This window comes from Myripristis murdjan, chromosome 21 (genome assembly GCF_902150065.1).
Source record: "Myripristis murdjan chromosome 21, fMyrMur1.1, whole genome shotgun sequence".
Taxonomy (NCBI): domain Eukaryota; kingdom Metazoa; phylum Chordata; class Actinopteri; order Holocentriformes; family Holocentridae; genus Myripristis; species Myripristis murdjan.
The window spans coordinates 20,095,705-20,109,709 of record NC_044000.1 but is presented as its reverse complement, the minus strand read 5'-3'; the positions used below and the strand labels follow the sequence as shown (position 1 = coordinate 20,109,709).

General features: G+C 41.4%; 3 protein-coding genes across 3 annotated transcripts; 2 read left to right on the top strand and 1 right to left on the bottom strand.

Annotated features, from left to right (window-relative positions):
• Window positions 1-1,019: 1,019 nt before the first annotated feature.
• On the top strand, window positions 1,020-2,675 carry gpr45 (G protein-coupled receptor 45). Its single transcript, XM_030081133.1, has one exon. The coding sequence runs from the start codon at window positions 1,026-1,028 to the stop codon at window positions 2,169-2,171; it is 1,146 nt and encodes a 381-aa protein (XP_029936993.1). The 5' UTR covers window positions 1,020-1,025; the 3' UTR covers window positions 2,172-2,675.
• A 3,050-nt stretch (window positions 2,676-5,725) lies between these two features.
• c21h2orf49 (chromosome 21 C2orf49 homolog) lies at window positions 5,726-9,187 on the top strand. The gene is made up of 4 exons (XM_030081613.1): window positions 5,726-5,872; window positions 6,092-6,243; window positions 7,335-7,590; window positions 7,723-9,187. The coding sequence occupies exons 1-4, from the start codon at window positions 5,762-5,764 to the stop codon at window positions 7,777-7,779; spliced, it is 576 nt and encodes a 191-aa protein (XP_029937473.1). The 5' UTR covers window positions 5,726-5,761; the 3' UTR covers window positions 7,780-9,187.
• A 528-nt stretch (window positions 9,188-9,715) lies between these two features.
• fhl2a (four and a half LIM domains 2a) lies at window positions 9,716-13,649 on the bottom strand. The gene is made up of 5 exons (XM_030080748.1): window positions 13,494-13,649; window positions 13,217-13,391; window positions 10,561-10,730; window positions 10,217-10,403; window positions 9,716-10,121 (listed from the first exon to the last, which is right to left on the bottom strand). The coding sequence occupies exons 1-5, from the start codon at window positions 13,647-13,649 to the stop codon at window positions 9,970-9,972; spliced, it is 840 nt and encodes a 279-aa protein (XP_029936608.1). The 3' UTR covers window positions 9,716-9,969.
• Between the last annotated feature and the right edge of the window lie 356 nt (window positions 13,650-14,005).

The following is a 14,005-nucleotide window of genomic DNA, read 5'->3' as shown; positions in this document are numbered from 1 at the left end:
TGTTCACAGGGTATCAAATACAGTGGACCAGTCAGATTGTGAACCTTATCCCTTCTCCTCCAGCTTCTCGTCCACCTGGAAGACTGTGACTGAGACCTGAACACCAGAACACCCCGAGCACATACAAACAAATATGCACAAGCGCCATCCTGCCACTAGGAACGCTACAAGAGGTGGATACCATAGCAACAGAGGTGTCCTGTGTGAGTCCTGAGGATGCCTCTCACTTTCATCTGGGTTGCATCAAGATCTGAGGCACCATCCATGGATGAGACTCTGCTAAGTAAACAGAGGACAGACAACTCTATCATGGGTGTGTGAGCAGTTTGCAGAATTTAGAGTGTTTCTGTGTGTGTGTGTGTGTGTGTGTGTGTGTGTGTGTGTGTGTGTGTGTGTGTGTGTGTGTGTGTGTGTTTGCATAGAGTTGGGTTGCAAATGTTTATGTATGTGCCCCATGTGAACCTTTACACCTCGGCTGTTCAAGGCTGTTAATCATCAACCTCATTCAAGCCGGTGTACAGCATTAGATCACGTCCTCTTCCATCTGCGGCCGTGTCTCTCATGCTGTGTGAATGTGGCTTTTAAGTAGGTTGGTCCTGTGGTTTATATAACCATCCTTCAGCATCACAGAGACGTCATTCCTCTTACTGATTCAAATTCACAATTGGCACTGAGAAATAGCTTGCAAAGCAGCTGAACCCTTCTGACTGTTAAATGACAAATCCTATCTATACAGCCACTGTCTCTGTATATGCTGTGTTTACTGCATAGTTTCTCAGAAGACAGAGAATAACTTGTTGTCATGTTAATTTCCTTCTAATACCAAAATGTATTTGTCTGTTCAAGAGACAATTTTTGAAAATACCTCTTATGTATGTTCCTGATTTGTATGTTCTTCTATTTCTGTCCTAGATTTTGCTATGGATGACCAACTGATGGAAGAGACTTAAAAAATAAAATAAGCCACAACGATAATCAAACATATATATCTTCTTTTGGACTGACATTGGCTGATAATAGCTGCGATGGCGTTTTGTAATGAGAGCCTGCTGGAGGGCTGTGACTTCATGGAGCCAGACAATGTGGCGGAGAGTCTCCCATCAGGAGCTCCTGTCATGTCAGTCACTCTGCGTGTGACTCTGGCAGCTATAATGATCTTCATGATTACTATTGGTTTCCTTGGCAACGCAATCGTATGCCTGATTGTTTACCAGAAACCTGCCATGCGTTCTGCCATCAACCTCCTTCTCGCCACGTTGGCCTTTTCAGACATCATGCTCTCCCTGCTCTGCATGCCATTTACGGCTGTCACTGTGGCGACTGCTGACTGGCGCTTCGGAAGTGGATTCTGCCGTGCGTCCATCATGCTGTATTGGCTGTTTGTGCTGGAGGGTGTGTCCATCCTGCTCATAATCAGCGTGGACCGGTTCCTCATCATCGTGCAGCGGCAGGACAAGCTGACCCCTCACAGGGCCAAACTGCTGATTGCAGCTTCATGGGTGCTGAGTCTGTGTGTGTCCCTGCCCTCTGTAGTCGGCTGGCGGGCGGGTGCAGCCGGTATTGGGGGTGCCTGGGCGCCACAGTGTGTGCTGGGATACAGTGAATCTCTGGCAGATCGTGGCTACACGGTGCTGCTGGCAGTGGCAGTGTTCTTCGTACCATTTGGTGTCATGCTCTACTCCTACTTGTGTATACTCAACACGGTGCGCCGCAACGCCCTGCGCATCCACAACCACACCAGTGAGCATTCCTGCCTGCCGGCCCTCAACCAAGTCAGTAAACTGGGCCTCACCGGGCTGCAGCGGCCCCCTCAGGTCAATGTGGACATGAGCTTCAAGACGCGAGCCTTCACTACCATCCTCATCCTCTTTATCGGCTTCTCAGTGTGCTGGTTGCCTCACACGGTTGTCAGCCTGCTGGCCGTGTTCAGCCGGCAGTTCTACTACAGCCCGGCTTTCTACCCGGTCAGCGTGGGCGCTCTGTGGCTCAGCTACCTGAAGACTGTCTTCAACCCTGTTATCTACTGCTGGAGGATCAGGAAGTTTAGGGAGGCCTGCCAGGAGTTCATACCCAAGAGCTGCAGATTGTGTCCCAGGGTGCCGGGCAGGAGCCGCAGGAGGGTGAGACCCAGCAACATCTACGTGTGCAGCGAGACCCAGTCAGCTGTGTGAGGAGGGGAACCCAAAGCTGGGAAATCTGGTAGATGCATAAACCAGCAGCCCAATATCAACTGTTTTTTTTACCCTTATTTTCTCAAAAAAGCAATCAGACGGTTAACTGTGACTACCTACTGATATTCACCTGGAAAAAAAGCATATAATATGTAGTCCTCAAGTGTAAAGGGATCATCTTTGCCATTATGTAGACAGTAGTAATAGTCAATGGCTTGATGGGCTTAGTAGCCTGTCAAAGTTACTGCCATTTAAATATTTTGCATCAGTCACTGTCAGTTTGTTTCTCTGTTTTATCACTTGTCCCTAATCTGTTCCCTGAATGTTCTTCTGCTTATTCATATTCTAGACACAGATTTTCAATCTCTCATCCTATAATTTGCATCTCTGGGAAGTAAGTGGTGTTGTGCAGTCAATGACCAAAGATGATTCTCTCCCTCTGTTTTCCAGGCACAAGTAACTTGTCATTTGCCTAATTAATTCCACAAAATTCTTGTAAGAGAGTAACGGGGATGGCATAAATGTACATTCATGGTTCCCTTTTCAATAATGTTCTTTGTCTTTCAGAAGAGAGTCTAAGTATTAAAAGAATGGTTTGCTTTTAAACAGCTTTGAATGAAATTGATGGAGAAAACTGTTACGAGACATGAAACCGTTTCTTTTAAAGAGTGAATGAAGGACCAAGGGACTGAATGTGTGTGAGTGGGCGAGCTGTGAGCATGCACATTAATTAATACATTATTTCAACTCATCAGTGTTCACACCACATCATTCAAATAAAAAATGAGGTTGGGTGGGTTGAATATATTATGCTTGGATGCACAGTATATTCACATTCTGTTCTTCTACATATTGTATGATGAAGGTCTTCTACAATATTGTTAAGTTGCTGTGTTGCTGGGATACTAAAGACTTATATTGATTGATTATGAATGAATATGTATCCCCGTCCCTGTAGAAAACAACACGCAGCAGCTCCTCTGCTGTCTGTGGATGGCATAATGTCAAGAACAGCTATTCCAATTTAAAGGTGAGCCCACATAAATATTGCTCTTTGACTATTAGCTGCCACTCTCCGAGGAATAGGCCCACAGTGAATGAAAAAATTAAATGCATAGTAGTGAGTTAGCATTTAAGGGAAATTCTAAAGGAATACTCCAATGTTTTGGACAAAATACCCTTTTCTTAACTTACTCAGACTGAAACAAGACATTTCAGATACTATTTTCACCTCTGTACATCTGGTGTTCTGGCTCCTACGGGTAGCATTTTGTGTTAGCTTAGCATAAAGACTTGAAGACTATGGGAGTCGTTAGCCTGGCTCCCTTTCAAAGGAAAAAAAATAAACCTTATAGCAACTCTGAAGCTGTCTTATTTACACAGTGTATCACGTGTATTTGAAACACACATCTTGGATCTTAGATGGTGCAAATATAACCACTGAACACATTTTTCCTTCTGTCTCACACCACTGAAGGTGTAGGAGGATTCAACACAAATTAACTTCCCCTAAAATGATTCTCTTTTTAGGAGGAGTGTATTTCACATGATCTCAATTGTACTTGGCATTAAACCAAATAACTAGTATTTATGTTTTATTGTTATATAAAGAAGAAAATCCACCTGAAACAGAATCAAACATCAAAAAATATCTATTTTCAATTTACAGTGCATATCTGGGCCACTGCCAGGCATGGGAACTTGCTTTCATCACAAGTTAAAAAAAAAAAAACTAGACTCTACAGTATAAGAGAGAATTTTGCATAAAGGTCCAATGCAATGTGAATGGCATTTTTAATTTCAAGCTATAATTTAAAAAATGATAAAAGGAGGCAATAAAATAAATTAACAAATGACATGTTAATGTAAAGCTACCCAATTGCCCTGGCAGATAAACATAAATAACAAGCCAGTGTTCTGGGTTAGAACTATTAAAAAAAAAAAAAAAAAAAAAAGCATACACTAGTTAACTTTGTACAACACAGAAGAATGAAGACAAACATTTGATCCAGAAATGGCCCTCTGCTCCTGCCATGTGACCCGCGGCTCTGCTCGGCATTAATTCAGGTCTCATGCTTTCTGCTACCTCACATCACCGCCCTAAACGAATCACTTAACTTCTCTTTGTGTGCAACAAGGCCTTTAATTGCCAAGACGTCATCACTTCTAATAAATTAGATTATTTATGGTTACTGGCACGTGACTTAATAAGTTTGACTATTTTGATCACTGCATCCACTGAGCCATCCTAGGATTTTTTTTCCTACTAAATAATCAGGTTCCTTTTGCTCATTGTGTGTTTGTGTGCCTGTGTCTGTAAATATTACTATAGGAAATATACACGTCATCAACCCTCCATCACGTGTTATGCCCTGATATCAGAAAATGCTTTTACTTGGGTTTTAGAAATCTGTGCTTGTTGGAAATACAGGATATTAATCTTGTCACATCATTTAAACCTTTAGGGCCAAAGTTGAGGCAGCAACACAGGGAAGGACACATTTTTACAGGACAGCTTCAGCCCCATTCAGTTCAGTTCAAATACTGTTTAATTATTAATACACTGTTACCTTGACTATAACAAACATTCATTCCCAGTACATTGAGATGGTGGGACTTTCAAGTTGTCTTGCAGCTGCCCAGCAGAGGGCAGCAGAGGGACTTGATTTGGGCCCATTGGTTCAGGGCCTCCTACAGCTGACCTCCATGTTTCACATCATATCTAACTGCTGAAATTACCACCACCACTACTACTACTATTACTACTACTGCTACTACTACTACTACTACTACTACTACTACTACTAATAATAATAATAATAATAATAACAATAACAATAACAATAATTATTATTATTATTATTATAAAGGAAAGTAACAACTAAAAGTAAATGTCAAATGGTTTTCCACTCACATTTCTGTTTTTGCATAAAGTGTGTTGGTGCATGGACAAAACCTACCTCAGCGGCCTACAGCCCCTTCATATTAATTTCTGTGGCAGCGTTGGGTACGAAAAAGATCATGCTCTACTTTTGATTGAAAGAGTTCACCTGGACTCAGCGAGGTAAGATGGACATCAGAGCATTTCTCTCATTAAGGGTTTATAGTGAGGTGGCGCTGTGAATTTATTTTTATATTTTTATATAAATATATATTTATTTTTATATATATATTTTTTTATTAATATATATCTATCTGTGTGAAAGCAAAAACTAAATGCATGTTGTAATCTGCAGCCGTTCACACAAAACTACATTTAGACATAAATAGCTGTCCATAAAGTCAGCTCACTGCCCACAGAGAAGCCGGCCCACCACGTTTTGACTTTTGGAAAGGAAATCAGACCCCAGCCTGATTCACCTCTGTGTTTCAGAGCTGACATACTGATCCAGCGGTCTAAACACACTGATGTAAATGAAGTCTTAAATGGATGATATGTAACTGTATATATGAAAAAATTGTGCACCAAACCTGAGAGCCGCTGTTGTCTGGCCAGCCTGTTGTTGTTGTTTATTAAAGAGGCTGTGTTTGTGTTGAGGGGTGTGTGACGTTATAACGCAAGGCATGATGGGAGTGGCTACGATTCAAACATGGCGAGCTCCACGGAACGAGAAGGGAAAAACAAAAGTTGCTCAGACACGGATCTCTTACTGCACCCCGAGCTCCTGTCTGAAGACTTCATGCAGCTGCTCCTGAGCGAGGTAAGCGGCGTTTCGACACTAAAACTTGGAAAAACGTCCATTAATGTGGCGCTAAAGCAACATGACGCTAAGGTTAGCTCACCGGCTAACCAATGGGATATGAGAGATTGACCGTGAAACGCTTCATCCAACATGATCTGGTCCATTTGCAGTCACTGATGTTGAGTGTTAGTTAGCTGTCCGCACCATGCAGCTAATCGCACCTTGTGTCTGGTTCAGAAAAAGATCAGCACCAGAGGCTGTGAGAGCCGGGACCGGCTGACAGAGCTCTACCTGCGGCATGTGATGCCGCTCCCGCAGAGGACTTTACCCGACAGCCGCTGGGGCAGGAGGGTGGAGAGGACCAGAGGCAGACAGCACGCACCAGACAGGTACACCAAACTGTAACTGAGAGTGCAGTACATCACATGGAGGCTCGGTTGTAGCGTCTGGAAGCTGAAACACTCATGAATTCACACAAATACAGACACAGTTACATATCGTCCATTTAAGACTTCATTTACATCAGTGTGTTTAGACCGCTGGATCAGTATGTCAGCTATGAAACACAGAGGTGAATCAGGCTGGGGTCTGATTTCCTTTCCAAAAGTCAAAACGTGGTGGGCCGGCTTCTCTGTGGGCAGTGAGCTGACTTTATGGACAGCTATTTATGTCTAAATGTAGTTTAGTGTGAATGGCTGCAGAACACAACATGCATTTAGTTTTTGCTGGCAGGCAGCACGGCGGCACAGGTGAATTGCAGATACAGAATTTCCCCCAGGTGTGAATGTGTTTGTCTGTGTGTGTGTGCCCTGCCATGGACTGGCAACCTGTCCCAGGTGTTCCTCCGCCTTCTGCCCAGTGAGCGCCGGGACAGACTCCAGCACCTCACAACCCTAATTTGGACCAACAGTCTGGAAACCGAATGAATGAATGAATGAATGAATGAATGTATGAATGGATAGAGCATCTCAAGGATTTGGTATCATTAAGAGAATCATCCTCTTAGTTTTTTGGAGAGGCACCAGAAACCAAATCAAGATATCCAGCATCTTAAATATAACACACGAGTTGTGCTATAGGATTTCGCTTTTAAAGGCAGCACCGTTCACCTCATCTTGTCTGTGAAGAGAGTGCTTTCCACTCAGCCACAGGTGAACTTTACGAGAGACTATATGAGCACAACTGTGCCTCAGCTTTTGAACAGTATTTTTTTTTTATTATTATTACTACATAATGAATGTTCTTAGCATACTAAAAGGGAATTTTGACTGCTGAATAAAACCATGGCCAAAATACTTCTGCATGATGATGGCATTAACAGATCACATACACCCTGAAGTATGCATTGTGAGCATTTTCTCGACTATATCCTCATATAGGGTCATAATAGTCCCAGTGATTGCCTATTTTCAGGTGTCGAGTTGGATATCTCACTGTTTTATTTCATTCTGCGTGTCATTATGGTGTGGTTATTTTCCAGCTCCAGCAATGACCACATAAGGAAGAGACCCCTGATCGTGTTTGATGGCAGCTCCTCTCACTCTGCCCCACTGAAAGTGAGGAAACCGGAGGCAACCACGGTGTCAACGGGGATCACTGACCGGTTAAAACCTCCTCCAGCCACAAACCTGTCCAATCCCATCCGGAAGTTGTCCGGCACCACACCTTCCTCTTCGTCATCCTCCCACGTCAGCAGCAATCAGATGCCGAACCTCAAACGAGAAGCAAACAGCTCGGTATGTTGGATCCCTTCAGATTCAGTGTGTGAAACAAAGAAAACATGCACAATTGCTGCTATCACGTTGCATGTGTTTCTATAGATTAGAACCTTGTAATAACTGTTGGTACTTTCCTTTCCATTTCTCCAGGATGGACTGAAGTCTCCAGAGGTGAAGAAAAAGATCCAGCATGTCACGTGGCCCTGACATCTGAACCGTGTCCATATAGACCTGATGAGAACCCAGGCTCAGGAGGGCAGATCGCTGCACCCCCGAGACTTCACTACACACTGATTGATGTTACCTGTTATCTTCGCTTTCCTATTCACAGACGTTTTCCTGCTCATTGCATTAAAAAAAAATAAGAGGTGGAAACCCTTTTAGCTGTGTTTCTCTCACCCATGTTACAGCCCTCTTTCTAATCCGAGAGCAAAAACTGCACTGACAGAATAGGGTTGTGCACAGAAGACGGTCGGTCGGCTGCAATCTGATTCTGGAGGAATGAGCTTCCTTGTTACTTCCCACACCCTCAAGTGCCCTTACCGCCAACAATCAGCAGCTCCTTTCAGGTCTCATACATGGACACACTCTGGAGGAAATAGGAGGCAGAGGATGTTTGTTTTTTAGATCTCCCCCTCCCCCTCTCTCTTTTTCTGTCTTTGAAAAGAAATGGTTCCGATACGAGCAGCCCTCCAGCACTGGGTCATCATATCAGAGGGTGAAGAGTTTCTTAGCCAGGATTTTATTTATTATGATACATGGTGTTAAAAATGGAAATCTTTTCTCTTGAATGGGCAAATCTTTTTGTGAAACTGATAATGTATAATCTCAGTTGTCTGGACCTCAGACATCCAGAGTGGCCAGTGTACCAAACAGGCATCATGAGCAAAAGATGGCGCTGCAAACACAGAGTATTTTATTCATCGTGTGTAACACTTAGAATTCCCTGGTTGGTACGTACAGATTAAGGAATATAAATCACAGCCTAGACTGGATTAGCTTTTCAGAATGTGTGTGTGTGTGCATATTTCACATTTTGAATTGTTACTGGTTAAACAAAGTTATGCTGTGTGTAAATTGGCCAGGGATTTGGCTGCTGGTGTAGTGTAGTGATGAATGCTGTATATAAAATAGAACTGGAGTGACTTTTATGCAGTTGGGACATCCATTTGGACACCAGATGGACATGAAGACATTAATGTATTTAAACATCACTTTTATGCATTCATCAGCGTGTAAAGAACACCAAGTAAATAAAGGCAACCGTCTTTTTGAATTGTTTTTTTATTTGGATTTTAGATGAAAAGACTTTGCAGGCAATGTCTTTGAAAATGTCTGATGTTGACAGAGTTGACACTTTCATCAAGTGACTCGCATAGGAGCAAGATTTACTAGGTCTTTTGAATCTAATGTCCAATCCAATGTCAAATTTTTACTGCTTGTTTCTTTTTTTTTTTTTAAATAAAGTCTTAATCTGAATACAAAAAATCATGATTGTTTGATTAAAATGCCAGAATATCTTACCAATTACTGATATGCCTCTATTGTTATTCACTTATGGGAACTGAATTTTATTGTAGAATCAATAATAAAAGGAAATGAGGTTTTTGTTATGCACTTTCCTTTTCTACCTTTGTGTGTATTTGTAGCTTAGAAATGAACTGTTGAGACCAGTAAATCGATCATTGTGTGTTTTTGGCTCATATTTAATTTCTGTGACAAATCTTTAAATTAATTTTATTTATTTTTTTATTTATTTATTTTTTAAAATCTTAGTTAAGGCACACCTCCCGATAGACTTTCTAAGAGTAAATATATATTTTTTATACATTCACAATTCATATTTGTATTTCATTTTTTTATTGCAGCACTCATGCAAAAAAAAAAAAAAAAAAAAAAATCAAACGGAGCATTACAATATCAAGCTAATGCATGCAGAGTGGCAGTAAAATCTATCACACTTGAAAGTTGATAGTCTGCATATTGTAGGTAGTTTACCTCCAAACGCCACATCCAGTTTAGAAAAAAAAAGGCTACCTGTTAATTAATATTTTAAAATGGATACCATCGTTCCAGCAAACATGATAGTATTTTGTGAGCAAAGGCTTTAAGAGAGCTGATGTGCTTTACTTTCATGCCAGCAGTTATTTTATTAGTGGTCACATTTTTTTTTGTGTGTGTGTGAACCTCTGTTTAGAAACACAGCTTCTTAAATTCAGATAACGTTGTTAGTTTTTGTACTTTGTATTTCATAATCCATGTCATCAGATAATACTGTACATTGATAGCCATGCCTGGTAGTAACGAAGCTACGCTCTGTGCTCAGATAGATTTTTGTTTTTCGTTGGTCGTTACATGGCCGTACAATCAGAGAAATCCATCATCCCTCACACTAAATTAGATGTCCTTGCCACACTCTGGGCACAGGATGTCATCACGCTCAGTGAGGAAGCCACGGCCAACCAGAGACATAGAGCACTTCTTGCAGTTGAAACAGTCGTTGTGCCACTGGCGCTCCTCAAAGGAGATGTACTTGCTGCCTCCAAGACCTGCAAGTGCAAATCAAGACCAGGTTAAGAGAACAGGGGTGCAACTTCACAAAAATTGTCTTTAAAGTCAGGCAGACAGGTGATTTGGTCGTTACCGCTGATGGGGGTGGTGCAGGAGGCACATTTCTTGGCATACAGGTTGCAGAAGCAGTTGAGACAATAGGCAAAGTCATCCCTAGAGGTAAATCGCTGGCCAGACAGCTGCTGCTTGCAGCTAGTGCACAGGAAGCAGTCCTTGTGCCAGGGCTGCTCACGGTAGGTCACCCCACCAGTGGTGATGGGCTAATGAGAGCGAATGAAAGACCAACATGTACACATCTCTGATATACAGGAATATGTCTTTTTCCATCTGTATGCCTTGCAATTCATGTAATTTCACGGTGCAGCATACTGTTATTTTTTCATTTGAATTCTTAATGTGAATAATGGCACCTCCTACCTTCTTGCAGTGCACACACTGCATGGCAAATTGCTTCTCATAGCAGGGCACACAGAAGTTATGGTTGTCCTTAGGGATAAAGCTCTTGGTACCAATGGGCTGCTGGCACCTGTGGCAGGTGAAGCAAGTCTCGTGCCAGCTGTTCCCCTTGTGCTCCATCTTCCTGGAGCCTTTTTGGCAACAGGGGAAAAACAGGGAGTTAGAGAAAGGAGGGTGTGGGGAACAACTCAGATATAGAAATCATAAATATGGGCATGAATATTGAAGAGACAATATATGCTTCAAGTAACATGTTTGGGTTTTATTTATGGGTATAGGCTTATTTAAAGAGAGGTGGTGTAATTGGAAAATGACTACCATTTGAAGAACCAGATTAACTTTTAAATGGGCCACCAGTACTATTTCAATGAGCATAAGCCATTTCTAAAACGATTACATGGTTTATATAGATTTTGTTCTTTAGTAGTTCTCAGTCTCTAGAACAACCAGGGGGTTCATCATAATGCTATAACAGCCATGTTCTTGCTGATGGATTTTTTTTTTTTTTTTTTTTTTATGTTCAGTTGCTCTATATAGAGCCATTTATGGTTTCATATGGCATGTGTGCCTGGGCCAGGGTCTTAGATTTGGCTTTGAACACTGTACTGGGAAAAATCCTTAGAAACCTAGGAACCATTTAACAACATGAAATTGGGTTAACCTTATAAGGTCTACAAAGATTTAATTTGGTTCTGATTTAATGTTTTAGATGACACTACCATATATTTTTGTAGTAGCCTCTGCAAACACTGGTGACATATGTTCAAGCTACAGAGTAATGAGGCAGGGCTGCCCAGGATGTTTACTGTAATGCAGTCTTACCACAGGATCATACCACTGATTTTGCATGCTTAGCATAATATCTACAAAATGTATGTACTTCATCTTTCTGCTAATCTTTTCTTGAAGTAAGCAGTATATTAGGACTCTGATATGATTTCCTTAACTTTTATCCAGCCATTGGTTTCCATTCATTCCACTACAATATTAAAATTAACCTGCAGAGTATTTCATGACAGCAATAAAGTTATCCACATTAGTTTATGAAATTGGTTGGAGAAAAATCATGAATGGCAACAACTTTTTGTCCACAGAAGCCAAAACCAGGAGAAGACAACAGCTATACCATATAACAATGTTACAATATTCGAAACCCCAGATGATATCCCTTCTCAAATCATAGTCATGAATTTCAGTGTAGCGCTAAACTTGATTATTCTTTGGAGTAATAATTTAAGGAACAGTAGCCCACAAAGTCCCTGTATGCTGATGACCTCCTTTTATTCCTATAGTACCTGTAGAAACCTGAACAACCTGGGCAGGCTGGCTTTTCCTAATCTGCTTAACTACAGCTCACCTAGAAACAATCAGTATATTTGGTGCGTTCAGGACAAGTCAAGGTCTGGAAAACCTGACTGAGCCAGGATGGATCTCCATGTGACCCGAACCCAATCTTCAGCTTCTCCCCCCTTTTGTACTTCTGTTTGGTTAGCCAGCTGACAGTCCTGTGACTTCCCAAACACTGGAGACTTTGTCACAATTTTGAAATCCATTTGGACTACAAAGTGTATTCTGATAGTTATCATAGCATCAAATTATTTCTTGCCACAGTCAAGCTATGTTTTGTTTTTCTAAAGCTTATCATGGGAACAGAATTTGTTTTTAATGTTTTCAATAAATTAACCCAACTGTCTTTGGATTTGTATCATCCTCAACTGATGTTTTTCTGCCTTCTCTTTGTCCAGAAAGTCACCACATTAGCCTGATGTCATTTTTCCAAACCTTAAAGGCTTTGTCCTCCAGATAAACAAGTTAAATATGTGATACCCATCAATGGCCAGCATCAGAACCCTCAGAGAAAGAGGTGCCATTTTCCTTAATACTTTCTGGAATTCAGTGAGAGACAATAAGCGCAATGCTACTGCTCATGCAGCGTGCACGCACTTAAACGGTTATGAGCAGCTCACCACACAGTCTTCTAATGCTAAACACTCCAGGATGTACCCATCATATTCACCTTTGACAAATAAGAAGCTGTCCCTTTTTATGTATCATGTATAGCTATATAAAGCCCTGTTGATATCTGTATCTCATGAAGAGTCCATACTGTATATATAGTATACATACATAGGATGTGATATAAGCATGTACATAACAGAACATAAATGTATCTTATCTATGTACAGGGCATCTGTGTATATGCGCATTAAGTTCAATACTTCACTCGTGGGTAAACAACCCATGTGTCTATAAATATATTTCTGTCCAGCCTCATTGGATAATATCCTCAGCACCATATAAAGTGTCACAGTTGAACTAATAGATAACATGTCTTGTGAAATTTACTTTATTTGTTTTAATCTAGTTCACATTGACTGCTATATTTAGTTGGCGAAGCAAGGATATTTTGTACTGACATTTAATTTTTACTAGAAAATGTAATATTAACTGTTGAACTGAGGATTTTTAGATAGCTTTGTTGTTAATTCATTTAAGTATTTTGTTTAACCAAATCCATATTAACTGAATATCATATTAGGTTCGGGGAAACCGTTTAGTATAAATCCAAAATTGTTTTCTTGCACATGTTGTTTTGATGTAGCGTGTCTCTTCCCACCTGGCATGATGGTTTTCTTGCAGTCATGACACTTGGAGGAATACTCATTGGAATAGCACTCAGTGCAGAGCAGCTGCTCGTCCTTGGTGGAGAAGGGCTTATCCACCAGTGTGCGCTTGCACTGGAAGCACTGGAAACAGTCCTCATGCCAGTGACGGTCCTTGTAGGACAGATCCTACAAGAGCATCAAAGGGACAATTAGAGCAAGGCTGAATTTGATGCTGTTTAATGCCCAGGTCAGGACAGAGAGACAAAGCTTATGTGGGACATCTCCTACCCTGGTGTTGCAGCCAATGGACTTTTTGCAGTCCTCACAGGTGTTGGAGTAAAGGCTCTCATAACATTTCACACAGTATGGGTTTTCCTCCCTGAGGACATACTTCTTCCCAAACAGGGACTCCTTGCAGTAGTGGCAGTCGTAGCGCTCAGTCATGTTGGGTCACTCACCTGAGAGGCAGTGAGACAGGGGGGAGAGAGAGAAAGAGCATGAGAAACAGGAGAAAGTGCATATGTGTCACATCCTTGTGGACTGCCATATATACGCAGTACATGCATGTTACAAGACCACAAGACTCCTCACGCCCACAGGGACAGCAAACTGTTGACAAGCCGACTGTCTGTTCAGTATCACATATAAAACAGCTTTTGCCTGTGCTTATGAAAGAATTTCAACATCCTAACACCTAATTCAAAGGATGTTTCCTAGACAGTCTTATCTATTTCAGTGTTTATACAAAGATGTCTTTTCACTGACAGCAAGTGCAGTGCCACAGTTTAAAGAGGTTACAT